Below are 17,291 nucleotides of genomic sequence, written 5' to 3'. Positions count from 1 at the left end.
AAACAGATGATCTGTATTAATTTAGCAGAAACTCCGCTATCTCCTATTAAGATATCTAGCTGCTCATAAGAGGGAACTTACATTTAAAAGTAAACTTCCAAATCTATAATCCTACGAAGAAAGAACGTTTAGATCGATTCTAAAGACTGCTAATCCAAAGAAAAAAACATTTCCCAGATCGATACCAAAAAATCGACAATCCAACGAAGACATTCTAAATCGACGCTAAAGATCGATAACCCAACGAAGAGAATAACGTCACAAGTGATATCACATCGCCACAAGCGGCAGCTGTGGTTTTCCCGGTTCGCCTTATATGCCTCGGTAAACTAATCTTAAATACGAGTTAGCGTTGAGCGTGTTCGCCGCGTAGTGGTGGCGTACCGTACTAGCGCCGTACCAGCGCCGTACTAGCGTGCGCGGGTCCACGTCGGGGGAATATTTTCTTGTAAACTGTGTTTACGTCTCAATGGGCCTACGATGTTTGTAAAATGTATTTTAATAATTACTTTTCATTAATATTATTATAAATAAGTAGGTATTATATTATAAATAAGTAGGTAGACACTGTACAATGTATTCTACTAAAATAATATTATCGGTAGTAAGCAACCGGTTAACTTATGAACATGACTTTAAATGGTTGGAACCTGAAATTTTATAATGCATAATGAAAAACATACATATAAACGCGAAATTGGTGAGATGTTCTTCATAAAAAAGCAAAAGAACGCTATCAACTTAAAAAGGGACACTAAAAATCTAAATTCCGTATATGATAAAGTGTTAGAATATATGTGATTTTGTATTTATTGTTTATATTAGGTTTGATCGTGCACTCATTATTTTTCTCATTCGTCTTATTTATTTCGTTATCCGATAGTTCAATTTGATTTCTCCCGTCCAACACATGTCTCTTGATAACTACATTTGTCATTCGTCAGTTCAATTTGACATCTCGTCTAACACACATCTCTCGACACTTTTACTTGTGTCTTACAATTAGTAATGCAACTTCAATCGACTCTGTACTCTTCAACCAAACAGTGCAATCATGTTTTGAATAATATGTAAGTTTATTTATTTCATATTTATTCCTATTTATTCCTACTTATTCTTATTTATTCTTATTTATTTTTATTCATTCTTGATATTTATTAATTCGTAATAACGTATAGTGTAATGACTCTCTTGCTTGTTCACAGCTTATTATCATAACGATATTGGCCAAACGAGCGATATGAGTTCAGTAACAATGGTGTGAACAGGTATAGATTTACAATTTACTTTCGCTATAACTACTTCCCCCTTTTTATTTTACTTTATTTTAAAAATATTTAGTGCTAAGTTATGTACGGTTTACAGATTACTTGAAAAGGGTCCAAATCCGGGACCGAAACGTCGTTTGTTTTTTTAAATAAAAACATTGGCCAGAGTAGGTCGTTTTTAAAAAAACTATATATCATTGGTTTTATACGCCTGGCGATATTAAATCTATTTATGAGTTAAAATGACATTTATTAAACGATTATTAAATATTTATTCAACATTGCCCAGCTTACAAGACAACGTCGAAATGACGTGAAAAATACGTAATTTTGATGACGATGACGATAAGACGTATCATTAACGTCAAAGATAATCTTCAGCATTAATGGTACGTCTTTTTGACGTAACAGTAATGACGTACTATTTTAGTATTTAAAATGACGTCAAAATTATGTACCATTTAAGTCACATGACGTTATCGTCATCAAAATTACGTATTTGACACGTCATTTCGACGTTGTCTTGCTATAATCTGATTAAATAATTATCATTCAGATTGATTTTGAACATAGTATTTACACAACAATATTTGTAATCGAAATGTCAAAGACTGCATTTACAAATCTTTCAAGAAAAATGATGGATGGATGGTATTAAAGACGTTCGGCATTCAATCGGCTCCAGTATGTTGTATATATGAGTGTTTAATCACCACTGTATGAGATATACATCAGAGTAATCACGAGACACTGTAGTGTCTCGCGCCAAGTGTAAGCGTAGCTAGTACACGCGCGCGAGACCGACCGTGTAAGTTTACGCGAGTACACGAGTTGACGGGCCCTCAGATTTTCGGATCTCAACAACGGCTGATCTGACGAACTTGAGACTACGCTTAATCGATAGCTTGGGTACGATTTGCATAATAAAAGTGTTTTTACTTTTCTCCTACGTGCCCCATGAGTAGAGGTATTGCAATGCAATTGCAATGCAAAGTCAGTTTTGTGAAATTTTGGCTTAAGAAACATCTTTGTCGTCGTCGTCCTCGTCGTCGTCCTCGTCGTCGTCGTCGTCGTCGACCAGACCAGCATCCTTTTCTAGTTTTGAGAAATGCGTAGCCAATCAACTTGCAGCTTTTGTGGAACAGCTATATTGATTGGCTACATATTTCGCGGAATTAGAACTTGGACCAAGTACTAGCATCATGGACACAGGCCTTAATTCGCCTGAATAGATACAGAGTTTCTAAATTTCTAAACAGTTGCTATTCTTTTCATCGGTGTTTTATTATTAACTCCATTATTTTTTCCAATAAAATCTTTAGTTTGATTTTTAAAAAATATAACAGTTTATAATCAAAAACTAATACTAAAGCAACTAGTTTGTATAAATATCCGTTGTTATATTTGGCGCAATTTGTTGATATCATTACTTTTGTAGAGAAGATAGTTTTGTTGAGAAGATATTTTTGTAGAGAATATACTTTTGCAAACAAGATAGAGTAACAAAATATATTCGTTTGAATTGGAGCTCATACTGCGTGCTTTTTTTTACCTTTTTTATATATATTATATATAATATAATAAAGGTAAGTTTTTTATACAGAATCTACGCGAGAACTCGTATGTCGTGTGCAGCGTGACCACGCAAGCTAGCGGGAAGAAGACGGAAGTGGATATTGGAGGGGCACACGTGGCGACACACAAACAAAAGGATAGGGTAAGCGAACCTATTTCGGAACAGCACCTATTTCGGAACACTTTAATTTTGCTCCTGTTAGCTATCACGTAATGTCAAATTTTAATGCTGGTGATAAAGAGCATCGTAAATAAAGTTTGTGATGTGAAGAAATGAACAGTACATACAGAAAATAATTGACAATAGTATATTTTTGTTATTGGTTGTCATGTCAGGGCGCTTCTGAGCGGGATGAGTTACGGTAAGTACAATAATTTCATCTTTCTCTTATATTACTTGCTCGTTCTCTTATATTTTAGACTTAAACAACAGTTAAAGGTTCAAGGAAGATAATCGTTGCTTAATTGAATTATGAAACTATGTTGTTGCGAAATGCGGCTATATATGAAAACAGACAAATGTAGGCTGAGGTTAGGCAGGTCGCGCTTGATATAAAATTAAATGATTCATTATTTTACGTTTATGCATTGATTCTAGCAGCTGAAATATCTATTTAAAAGACAATTTATTATAGTTTCCTGAAATATTAATTAAAATTCTATTTTCTTTGTGGAAATTGTTGTAAATAGTCTGAAATGCATATCTGTTTTCACAAACTTTTTTATTTCTTGTTAATTTATCTTGCTTTAAACTACTTATTTTTAATAACTACGTATTTTTTTAAATTGAACAGACGCGTTCTTATTACAATTTCTTAACAACCGCTTAGAAAAATTATTAAAAAAATTATTTTTCAGAGATTATTTTTTAATTATTAGGTTCATCATGCCGGTTTATTCCGAGAAAGATCTCGCCATGGCTGTCAGTGCTGTACGTGATGCAGGAATGTCTTTAAGAGTTGCACAACAAATGTATAATGTTCCATTCCAAACCATTCGGAATCATGCACTTGGCATTAATAAAGGGCACAAGAGAGGACCCAAAGTTAAATTGCAAGAATACGAAGAAGAAATCAAAGAAGCCTGTGATACTCTAGTCAATATGGGCTATGGTCTAAATAAGACAGACGTGAAAAGCTTGGCAGTGGAAGTGTGTGACAAGGCAAACATACCACCTTTCAAAGCTGGATTGCCATCCCAGAAATGGTTTATAGGATTTAAAAAAAGAAACAATTTAAGTTTAAGGCAACCACAGAATATTTCTGCTGCAAGACTGTCCATGACAACTGAGTCAGTAAAAGAAGAATTTTTTTCAAAATTGAAATCAGTGCTGGATGATCTTATCCCGAAAGGATTGGATGCCACAACAATATTCAATCTAGATGAAACAGGTATTTGTACAGTACTGAAAAGTGGGAAAGTTTTATGCTCTTCTGGTACTCGCGATGTCCGAGCAAAAAAAGGAGGTGAAAGAGGTCAAAATGTCACTCTCCTTGCTACAGTGAATGCTACTGGCACCATTATACTTCCTCCTATGATTATTTTTCGAGGAAAATCTTTAAGTGAGGAGCAAATGAGAAATGCCATGGATGGTATGTTGTTTGCTTATTCTGCAAGGAGTTTTATTGACAGTGAACTATTCGAAATGTGGTTCAAACGCTTCATAAATGATATTCCTCCAAAAAGGCCTGTACTCTTACTTATGGATGGACATGGATCCCATATCAATTTGAGCGTTTTGGAGTTAGCCTTTCAAAATGAAATCACTCTACTCTGTTTTCCACCTCACACAACCCATCTCTTTCAGCCATTGGATCGAGGTGTGTTTGGACCATTCAAGAAAGTTTTCTCTCAAGAAGTAGACAAACTTATTCGCAAAAACAAGAAAAAGAACTTTGGAAGAAATGATATATGTCAAATTCTTACCCCAGCATGGAGAAAAGCAATCACACCAAATAATATAACTGCTGGTTTTCGGTGCAGTGGCATTTGGCCTTTCAATCCTAATGCTGTTCAACTCAATAATAAGAAACCAGGTAAGAAGTATTTGGAAATTCTCTGCCGCAAGACACTTTAGTACAGTTAGAACAGTAATTTCTTAAACTAAAAATTATGCTTTGTTTCAGCCAAATCTTCAACTCATCCTTCGACTTCTGCTTCTACTGAGATTACTGTTTCTATACCAGAACAAACCAATCAGTGTATATCCCTTAATGAGGTCACTCAGTTTACTAAAACAGGAGAATCCCAAGTTTCTGATAAAAATAAAAATGGTAAAAGTCTAGGTACTTATAAATGATTGCAAGATACTCTTATTTTTCTTTGTCAAAATTTTTTATATAAATATTATTTTCAGTTTTTCAAAAAAAGAGAAGCATGCCTGTTACAACATCAAAGCGAATTGCCTGTTGTGATATCACAAATAAGATCACGAAAAATGTAAAGCACTCAAATATTGTGCCACAGGTATCACTCTCTCAATTTGCGTGGAAACCATCCGAGAAATCGTCACTTGATGTACAAGATCAAAGGGATTCAACTATAGATATTCCTGATCAATTTCAAAAACCTGTTGCATTTGAATCCCCTGTAGTACTGGCAATAAAGAACATGTTTATTCCAGACATTACTCCAACTATTTCAAAATCTAGAAAAATTACTGCCACAAGACTCTTAATTGCACCGGAATTTTTAGTAGAAATGAGAGAAAAAGAAGCATCAAAGGAAAAAGCATTGAAAGAAAAAGAAGAAATTAAGAAGAGAAAACTAGAGAATAAAGAAATGAAATTAAAAGAAAAAGAAATGAAATTAAAAGAAAAAGAAATGAAATTAAAAGAAAAAGAATTGAACAAAAAGAAACAAGAAGTTGCAAATAACAAAAAAAGCGAAAAAAAGCAGCCAGTTAAAAAGAGACCAGCAAAAAGTAAACAGTACAGATGCCAGTACAAAAATAGAAGGGTAGAAATAAAGGTAGAAAGTGACTCAAGCGCAGATGAAGATAATCCAAAGGCTGTGTCTGATAGAGATTGGACAGTTGTGATATACATGTAAAGTAGATCATTCCAAAAAGGCTATCTGTTCAAAATGTTTTATTTACTGTTCAAAATGTTTTTATTTTTATTACCGATGAAATGAAAGGGCCTATAAAAAATGTCAAAATAGCTATAAATAAATTTAAAAATTTGTTCAAAATTGGGTACTTTTATTTTTTCAGCGTGTTCCCAAATATAAAGCTACCTTGTGTATAACATTTACCTAGCATCTTAAATTTAACGGATTTAAAGCTCTTTTTATTATATTTCAAGCTTGTTATATATAAATTCAGACTTTTTACTGTTCAGTTTTGTATGATAAGTTTTGTTCCGAAATAGGTGCATGAACCTAATTCGGAACACTTCTAATCTCTCTCATAGTTTTGAAGAATGGGAAAAACGTTATTTACCACAACATTTCCTAGCTGTCCTAGTTTAATATACATATATGAGAAGCAGGTCAAAATTCAGCTGTTCCGAATTAGGTGCAGGTGAACCTAATTCGGAACAAATTTAGTACTTGAATTGATTGTCCGCCATTTAAAAACAAAGTCTTCTTAAAATATTTATTTATGCCTAATTAATAGTTAAAGGATGACTTCTTAACTAGCATATATCAGATTTGTTTTAGAAGATTTTATGTAAAAGATACAGCAAGTTTTATAAAAAGTGTTCCGAAATAGGTTCGCTTACCCTAGAGCCATAAGGGCGACATCTAAACTCGCGCGAAATACAAACATTACGCATCCTTAGATCCATCTATAACACTCCGCCTATCTATGGGTGCGTTTAACTAAAAAAACTACAAATACATAAAAGTTAATACTCGAAATCCTATACTAGCTTAAATTTAACATAGCTACACACCTTTGGTGTTTAATCTTTGACAAGGATTTTGTTAAGACATCTGCTAACATTTGGTCGTTACTTAGGTAGGTCACTTTAATTTCTTTTCTTTCTACTAATTCTCTTGTAAAGTGAAATCTTATATCTATATGTTTACTCTTCCTATGTACCTCATCTTGCCATTTATCCAATCCATAAAAAATGTCGTCTCTCTTCTTGCAAATCCATCACCACCTCCTATACCGATTCAAATGATGACAAACTATCTTGAAAGCAAGCCATGGCTTCTACCTGCACTGAATCACCACGCGGACTGTAATCTCGGGTCTGATGAATCGGCTAACCCTCTAGATCCCCACCTCAAAATAGTCCAACTTTCTTTGCGTCCACGCACCACATACAAACTGCGACCGCGAAAAAAAAGCACGCTTCAAGGAGACGCCGAATGACAAAGATGGTAAAGATTGTGAAGATGATGAAGATGCTAATACTGATGACACACTGAGAATAGGCTATTCTAATGAGCTTGAATCCATTAACTCCAAAATTAATGAGATCATGGATTCAAGCTATGAAAGTGTTAACGAACGACTATGTGAAAACAAATCCACCGCTTCGAATTCTTACGAAGATAAAGCACCCCGATGGTGAGAGGCGAGGGGACTCACAATAAACAAGCACCCCAAAGGGATTATAATTTCCGTCACGTCCACGTCGTTAATCCTGGGTAAAGCTAAGAACGGATAAAAAATTGTCGTAGACATCTACATACGATAATTCGACAAACATGTTTCAGACAAAAGTTACTTTTCTTCAACGTAGCATCATTATGCAATAAAACATGGGGATTTCCCTTGAAGAAAACGATTTAACCAATTTTCGCCGAATGCAGCGCCATCTATCAGGAATCGAAAAAAAAGTTTTAGACAAAATTTACGTTTTTTTGGACGTAGAATTCGAATCTGCAATAAAGAGTAGGGGTTCCCATTTAAGATTTTAAAGTTGTCCCCCGCCCCACCCACAGGGGTGGGGGTGGGGGGGGGGTCAATTTTGGTATCATTCGATAGCTCTTTCAAAAATAGGAAATACGTATTTTTCCGTTTTCCGATCCACCCACAATTTCTCGGGATATTCAACCGTTCCGGGACTTTTAGACCACCCTGTATATAAGGACAGGGCACATGAGGGTTATAGCCGACCACATAATGACGCTTCTCACTACGTGGCGCTAGTAGAATACCTTGTCCGCTTCAGAAATTGCATCATCGCATTTCAATAGAGTGTGATAAAGTAATTGTGTGAACTATATAAGTCTATGGTGTGAACAAGTCGTTTATTTGTGAAACAAAAATCCTGGAATAAGTAATTGTATTTTCGTACAAAAATTAATGTGGATCGAAAAATATGCGTTGCATCGTACCAGGATGTACGTCAGGTTATAAGAACAACAATGAAAAAGTTCACTTTTTCACTGTTCCAAAAAATGAAGAAAGGCAAAAAGCCTGGCAAATCGCGATTAAACGTCCAGATTTGGTACTGAAATGCACGCAAGGAGTTTGTGAATATCATTTTAAAAAAGATGATATTCTTCGAGAACGAAAACTATTAGGATCCGATGGAACTGTGCTCGGTGTGGTAAGTAAAGAAAAATGTACATGTAATGTAACATTGTGTTCGCTGGGTATATTGTGGCCCATACTTTCATCCTTGACATTGAGAATGTTTATTCATTGTTCCAGTCAACTTATAAAATTCCTCGCTTAAAAGAAGGAGCGATTCCATCCTTGTTTCCGTGGGTGGAAAATGTTATAGAAAATGAGCAGAATGATTCGATAACACCATCGACTTCGTTAATTGAGTATCAATGCAATCATTATACAAATGATTCCATTGATATTCCATCATTAAAACAAGCAACTATTTTACAAAACACAGAGCCATGTGAATGGATCAACGATTTATTCGACAGTTTGAACCGAAAAATGCCTGCGCAGGGATTAAAACCAGGCAATGCCGATTATAAGGTCTCCATCTTTTAAAAATAAACTGTAACAATGACAGTCCATGAAGACAAAGAAATAAATTATTTGAAATCATCATTATTTTGATTTTTTTATTACAGATGTTGCAGGATTCACTGCAAAAACTAGATGCTTGGGAACAGAAAGTGCGAGATGGATTGTTACCAGAAACATCTTTTCTGACAAAACAAACAGCAGAGGATTTTCGTGTAACAATAAAATCCACACTCGATCTTACCCAGTACCTCTTGCAGCATTGTAAATTCTCTTATGTGTTAACTGGAAGAATTAATCAAGATGCTCTTGAGGTTCGTTTTCATAATCCTTTCTTTTGGGAGTATCCCTTTTGACCATGTTGATTGATCACAATCAATCACATTGACTTCCATTATAATCAATCAATTATAAATTTTTATATCAAATTAGTTAATTGGCGACGTGGTCAATTGGGTCCCATCCTTTCTTTTTAATATCCATATACTTACCTAATCATTCCAAACTGCGTTGCTCTTTTTTTTTAGTTGTAAATAGTTCATATTATTGTATTATACTTTACTATAGACATTATGATAGATGTAGATCGGCTTTTATTTTTTCTTCAATTATCGTTTATTTCTTTAATCCATAACAAAAGCAGAAATTTTTTGGAACTATCCGACAAGCTGGAGGCGCAAATGATCATCCTGCTACTCCCACGTTTCTACAAATGTATAAGATTTTATCTCTATATAGTATCCTAAAACCGCCTAAAACGGGAAATTGCACTGTACATAAGGACGTTTCGGAAGCTCCCCAAATTTCACTGTCTCAATTGAAGGCGATATATCAAAAGCCTGCATCTTCTCATACTCTTCTTCAAACCGTCAAAGACAAATTAGATGCAGCGATTAAACAAGAAGATTGGGATGTGAAAGACGTTATAGATCACGATTACTGTTTGCCTATTGTAATGGATTGTGTAATTTATTATGTGACCGGCTATCTTTCAAGACAGATCACAAAATATGTACAGTGTCAGCTTTGTAAGAATGCGTTCATAAGTCCAACTACGTACTCTAATCATCCTGCTGCCCGATTAACTAATATGAAAAGTGAAGGCTATCTTATCCATCCGAATGAAAAATGTTATCAATTTGTTAGACAACTTGAATTCTTTTTCCAAAAACACTGCCATTCAGGCGCAGTTTTTGAACTTGTGTTAGAAGATATTTTGAAAGAAATTTCATTCACGTTTCCGTGCAAAGATCATATGCACGATATTATTCCTCATCTAATACAATATTATATTCTCATGCGTATGCGACAATTTTCTTTAAAAATTAATCAGGAAAAGAAAAAGGCGTATCAACAACAAAAATAGTTTCAAAATTTTGTACGTCATAAAAGAACCATGTGTATAATGAAATATGTAATATAAATTGTTTATACAATGTCACGATAAATGTTACTTGCAATAATGTCGGTTTTTTCCTTTACTATCCCTTTTGCTAGCATATATTTTTAGCTTTGTATATATACTACATACGCTACATATTTTATAAATGCTACATACTTTATAAATATGCAGTATTATGCATTATTATTATATTACTTGAATGGAAAAGAAAAAGAATATATTAATCATAATTTCAACTCTAGTCGATAGGACTATTTCGCATACTAATCTTAAAGACAGAAAGAGAATGTATTGTATTTAAAATGTGTACTGTCGCTGGATTGCTAGTATTATTTTGTTACTAAAGTTTAATGTTTAATCGATTTTCATTCTAACATTAATGTTGGTTGTACTCGTACATTAGGTAGTAAATTTACGCCACAAATGTTCCGAAATGTTCTTTTTCTCCTTCTTTCTTTATTAAAAGAAAAGAGAAGAAGTACGCTTCGACGCATTTGTAACGTCAAGTGAATCATAGCCGATGTAAGCCGGCCAAGATATCCTACTAGCGCCACGTAGTGGGCGGCGTCATTATCTGGTCATTGTTCAGTGAAAGCGGTATAAAAGAGTGTCAGAGGGCTGCATCGTACTCACGGAAAACACTACTTACTACTTTTCATACTGTTTTATTTGTTAAATCGGTCTAGCTTTCAACATACATTACTCTCATAGCATTAGAAACACGTTGTAAAAATTGCAACATGTTTCTAATGTTATGAAATACCTTTATGAAATAAAAGTTAAGTACCGCCATTAATAATTAATACAACTTTACGATCGCCTGCCACTAGGTTTGAACCAATCAGGACGCCTGCCTTTTTTTCTTACCTCAAAAAGGCATAAAATTTTATATATTCAAATTTCAACTTGTATACTTCACGTTAGTTTCAAAATTTTGTAAGATAGCGGTGCGCTATCCCTCCTCTAGCTAGACGAGAAGGAAGGGAAGAGATCCCCTGCGCATGCCTGGCGAACAGAGAGACGAGATCGAGGGATCGAGCAAGAGCTCGATCTCTTTCGTTTCGGGGCCTTGTACAAGAAAATACTTATTTTCTGAGAAGGCTCTCGCAGAGGCGACGAATTCGGAATTGGAACCTTCTTGGACAAGGAGACTGTGAATCTGAACAAAGTTCTACGCCTCTCCTACTCTTGTTCTCCCATCCGGCTCCGAAGCATAAGAAGGAGCCAACGAGGGACAAGATATTTCGTCACCGAAGATGAGTATTCATACCGCCATGTTCATGTCATATTTCTCATACGATACGCATTTCTAAGTAGTTCTTGTAAATTGGAAGTGATAAGTTGCTGTATATTCGTCTCGAGAGGTGAAATTGAATTTGTCGTTCGCTAATTATTCTATTTATGTATTTTTATTTAATTGACTCGCGGGTTTGACCTTTGAATGATGATTAATAGTCGTTCTCGAAACTGCTGACGCGATATAAACAAATATTATTAAGAAACCGATATTTTCCTCTAATAATTGTAGCTCTCTTCATCTTGCAGACAAAGGCATAACTAGTATATTCGACCCGACGATCATTCCCGTGAAACACCCATTCTTATAATATATGTCGTTACTTAATAAAGGGAAAATAGAATAAATTTCAGGATTTCATCTCCTTCATTCACACACTTACTTCCTCCAATAGTAGGCTGTAACCGTGTTGGATTTCGAATAATCGATCTTCAATCGGCAAAAGGCTTACAATCTTTTTACAATTTGAAAAAATTAAAGGCGCACTTCTAACCACCGCTGACCAGGCAGATGATCGGTTTTCTTATTCAGGTAGGAAAAAATAACTTTACAAAATTTCAGCTTGTATAAAACAACTTTAACAAAATGTTCACTAAATCTCCGGTTACGGCAACGATGCCTCTGCGGGAAGACCATATTGCAATCATTCGAGAGTATCACACATCTGCAAGTGGTGGTCACAAGGGTGTCACAAAGACACAATACCTAAGAATTAAACAACAATTCGACTGGAAAAACACACACACACACACACACACACACACACATGACGTGGAATATACAATAATACTCGTATATTCACTGCTGTCGTATTTGCCAAACACAGAAACTTGTCAGAAAGAAGACACGACAGCCTCTGATACTCACTGACACCCCTGGTCGTACCTTTGATAATGTTGCACTTGACATTGTGGGACCTTTCCGAAGGACGCCACTGGGTAACGCCTATGTATAATAGTATGTAAGATCTCTTTATAACATACTCTATATATGCGCCATTGCCTGATGGCACTGCCGAAACCGTTGCTAGAGCATTTATTATTTTATTTGCCGGTTCGGATGTCCTAAAAATATACTGATCGATCAGGGAAGGTACTTAATCAACAGCTTCATAAAGAGCATCGTAAAAAGATTTTGCATAAAGCAGCTTTCCACTACGACATATCTCCTACAAATGAACGGTTCCCTGGAACGGTCTCACATAGTACTTGTTGAACAACTGAAATGTTTATGAGCAGAGAAGATGGTTGGGATGATCTTCTTGAACGAGCAAGTTTTTCATACAATACAGCCGTCCATGAGAGAACAGGATATTCACCTCACAAATTAATTTTTGAACTTACCGCACGCATTCCGTTTCAATTTAAAACTGACAACGAGCCCGAGACATATAACGACATCCTATCGAAATTATTCGAGCGGATACGAGTTAGAAATTTCCACCAGAACAAATTTGATAAAAGCTAAGGAATCGTCCAAACGGTATTACGATAAACGCATCCACCCAGAAACCTATAACACTGGATATTTTATTTATTTGCGATCGTGCGCCGAAACCTATAAGCTTGATCGCGAATACGTCGGACCGTACCGAATTATTCAAAAACTAGATCAGGAAAACCTGCGCATTAAAATACGAAATACTGCAAGAATAATGCAAATCTGCTTAAATTGGCCTATTCGAGCGGGCCAGGATGAGGCATTACGTTGTAAACGGATGCCATTCCTCTCGTGATAACTCTCCTACTGATAACACAGAAATATGCGCTCATGGGCTACGACTGTGACACACCTCTCGCTAATGGAACCATAATGTCCCTGCTCGAAACACAACGTGTCAACTTCCGGAAAAAAAACAACCCTTCGTGATGCACAAATTGAATTGTGACTATTACCCAGATTTGTTACTGTTAGCGTGTTGAGCTGTAGAGTGGAGAGTCATGATAGTTATAAGTATGAATCCGCAAGTAATTCCGGCTCACTAAACCATCTAAATAAAATATCGCCGTTATTATTTGCCGATCACCTTGCATATACCATCTTGATAAATAATTTTCGAGACTTTATTATTAAAATTGAATGTACATACTTATTCGTCAAAATTCATGCGGGCGCCTTCGAAGTAATCTCCATCGGCTGTGATGCACCTATGCCAACGCTTTTTCCAACTTCCAAAACACTTTTGAAACTCGTTTTTTGGTATGGCCATCAGTGCTTCCAGCGATTTTTGCTTTATGGCTGCTTTATCCTTTTTCTTTATGGCCTCTACATCCACTTATCTAAAGAAGCCAATTTTTACGAGCATAAAGGTTGACAATATAATATATATTTAAATCAATGTTGTTACAATTGTATAAAATATAAAATAGCGGACATGTTTCAGCACACAGTGCTTTCACATCAGCGCAAATTTATAATAAATTAAATAATAAAAATAATCTAGTACATAATTGTCGATAGATAATACATTGTAGATCAAGTGAAACGAACAAGATTAGTTACAAGTTAAAAACACGTTGCTGAGACAAGTGGATATAACGGTTGTGGTCAGTGTTTTTGAGTAGATGTCAAATGACTTTGTTGTAAGTATGCATAGATACAGGAATTCAGAGATGGAGCGTTAGCTCGCAGGGGAAGTCATTGTGAGAGAGGCGACGAGGTAAAGTGTGCTTAGCTCTCATTGGATGTCACCCTACTGGTCAAGTAATCTTCTGAAATTTTAAATTACTTCTGGCGACTTATAAGATTTCTCCTAGACACTTAATAGATTGATTCCATAGAGAAACATTTTCTGGCACATTTTCGTTTTATTTCAACTATCCTATGAACCACAAAATAGGTGCTTTATGCAATTTAGTACATCGAGCATTATTGTTATCACATCCAACCTTTCACGCGAAAAATCTTAATCTCTGTATTAACGTACTACTAGACAATGCTCACCATCTTCGTCTCATTTTCAGCAAAATTAATAATAGAATACATATTTTACAAAATAGACATAATCGAACAATTGATAACAATGATAAACCCGAAGAGACCAAAGAAAAGATTTTTAGTTCTCTCCTTCCTCAATTCAATCCAAAAACTGATTTAACCGTTAAATGACAAATCTAAATTGATATTAGGGTTTAGATATATAAATAAATTGACCAGATTCATTGGTACACTGAAAGACAAAATAAATAAATTGAATACCATTAATGTCGTATATAAAATTCCATGCGCAGACTGTGATGCCTCTTACGTAGGACAGACAAAAAGGAAATTGCAGACAAGACTCAAAGAACGTACTAACAATATTAAATCAGAACCATCAAAACACTCTATAATATCACAACATATACTCAAATTTAATCTTTGTTTCGATTGGGACAATGTTTCAGTTCTGGACAGAGAACCAAATCGGCGTAAGAAAACCATAAGTTAAATGATCCATATTAAAAATTAGACCAATGGAATTAACTCTCACAATGAAAATCTTACTGCCTGACATACTGAAAATCTTAATGCCTCTTCCATTGAATTTTTACAGTCTGTATAAAATTAAAAGTAAATCGTTTAACCTATAAACAATACCAATATCAAATGACCATGCCTCAACTTTCGACTGCCTTCTAATATGATTCACTTCTTTTTGAGACGCGAAAGAGTCAAGAGCGATTTATAATATCATCTGACGAATCATCATAGCAGAAACGGTCACCAGATATATAATTAAGGTACCACACATTACATATCATACAAAAAATTTCGGTACCATAACTGTTCGTTTGTTCTATTGATTATGGAGATAATTTGAACAATTTTCTAAAACAACCTAACACAATTCTATATAGGCCCATTAACCTGATATAGACCGTTGTCATCATAGTTCTATATCTTTAGATATAATTATAACCGTATTCATTAGAAAAAATATATCTATCGATACTGTCAACCGAATAGTTCGTTAAACTTGGCCTCCTTATTTACATTATTGTTATTGTCAAACAGAATACGAGTGTTATCTTTTATATTATATAAATCATGATTAAATGGCGCTTATACTTGGCATATTTCTTTTACCTTTCTTAAAATCAACGCTAAGAAAAACCACAAGACCAATGATCGAAATCAAACTCAAATAGAGGAAAGTTCTATTATGCGATAGCAGGTTTTCAACGTCCAACTCAATCACAATTTTTTTTCACAACGATTACACGATCTAACAATCAATTTGTCATTAAACAGATATCACTCCAAGGGCAATAAATTCATGGTGGAATAAACAGATGATCCGTATTAATTTAGCAGAAACTCCGCTATCTCCTATTAAGATATCTAGCTGTTCATAAGAGGGAACTTACATTTAAAAGTAAACTTCCAAATCTATAATCCAACGAAGAAACAACGTTTAGATCGATTCTAAAGATTGCTAATCCAAAGAAAAAAAAACATTTCCCAGATCGATATCAAAAAATCGACAATCCAACGAAGACATATTCTAAATCGACGCTAAAGATCGGTAACCCAACGAAGAGAATAACATCGCAAGTGGTATCACACCGCCACAACCGGCAGCTACGGTTTCCCCGGCACGCCTTATATGCCTCGGTAAACTAATCTTAAATACGAGTTAGCGTTGAGCGTGTTCGCCGCGTAGTGGTGGCGTACCGTACTAGCGCCGTACCAGCGCCGTAGTAGCGTGCGCGGGTCCACGTCGAGGGAATATTTTCTTGTAAACTGTGTTTACGTCTCAATGGGCCTACGATGTTTGTCAAATGTATTTTAATAATTATTTTTCATTAATATTATTATAAATAAGTAGGTATTATATTATAAATAAGTAGGTAGACACTGTACAATGTATTCTACTAAAATAATATTATTGGTAGTAAGCAAGCACCGGTTAACTTATGAACATGACTTTAAATTAGAGCTGTTACTTTTCATAACTTCGAAGCTTCGAAGATTTCGAAGTAATTCGAAGTTAACTTCGAAATCTTCGAAGCTTCGAATCTTCGAAACTTCGAAGTTCGAAGTTAAATTCGAAGCTTCGAAGCTTCGAAAATTTATTCGTGCGAGTGACGAATTTCTCCGACGAACACTAAAAATATTGTAAATAAAAAGTACTAATTTATATATATTGAGAAATAGGTAATTACTTCTAAATTATAATTTTAAAATACTATAACATGTAGATTACATATTTGTTTAAGATCTCGTAATTAAATCTTAAAAAATGGTCAATTAAGTAAATCAATTAAGTATCGTATCAACACTAGAAAAATTCGCATAAATTCATTATTATATCGCTAATTAATAATGAATTAATTTATTTAAAATTTATCCGAATATTACTTGGGTTTCTAAATTATCGAGTTATTGTCCGTGTGCCTTCTTATCCATGTCTCGCGTGGTTCATTCCACGTACATTCACCACTTGAACAATATTTAATATAAAAAAGAAATATATTGCATAAATAGTGAAGCAGTTCTCATTGAATCATGTGCGTTGAATCGATGTGTCAAATTCGTGCCATTAATCTCGTTATAAATATCTACACGGGTACCTTGTATCTAGTATACAGGGTGTCCTATATTAATCGCCCATCCTCTCGTGTGCAGGTAGACAAAATATATATTACAAACTACAAAACTTTTCTACTCGATTCGATCCTCTACCTGCACACGAGAGGATGGGCGATTATTATGGAACACTCTGTATATGGACATATTGGACCACCTGTAGGGATAAATTGGACCATAAAAATAATCCGCTATACGGTTACATATTATTAAAAAGAACAAAAAGAATTAGAGTGCATTAATAAAATCTTTATGAAAGTTTTTCTCTCTTTCGTCATGTTAAAG

At 34.8% G+C, this 17,291-nt stretch overlaps 1 protein-coding gene across 1 annotated transcript; it reads left to right on the top strand.

Moving 5' to 3' along the window:
- The first annotated feature begins 2,802 nt into the window (after window positions 1-2,802).
- On the top strand, window positions 2,803-7,372 carry LOC105556801. Its single transcript, XM_012003911.1, has 4 exons — window positions 2,803-4,879; window positions 4,970-5,128; window positions 5,200-5,441; window positions 7,091-7,372. The coding sequence occupies exons 1-4, from the start codon at window positions 3,730-3,732 to the stop codon at window positions 7,370-7,372; spliced, it is 1,833 nt and encodes a 610-aa protein (XP_011859301.1). The 5' UTR covers window positions 2,803-3,729.
- The last annotated feature ends 9,919 nt before the right edge of the window (window positions 7,373-17,291 follow it).

The sequence above is a fragment of the Vollenhovia emeryi genome, unplaced genomic scaffold, assembly GCF_000949405.1.
Source record: "Vollenhovia emeryi isolate VEMERY1.0 unplaced genomic scaffold, V.emery_V1.0 DF939769.1, whole genome shotgun sequence".
Classification (NCBI taxonomy): Eukaryota; Metazoa; Arthropoda; class Insecta; order Hymenoptera; family Formicidae; genus Vollenhovia; species Vollenhovia emeryi.
The sequence above is the reverse complement of the archived record's forward strand: the minus strand, read 5'-3'. Positions and strand labels throughout refer to the sequence as shown.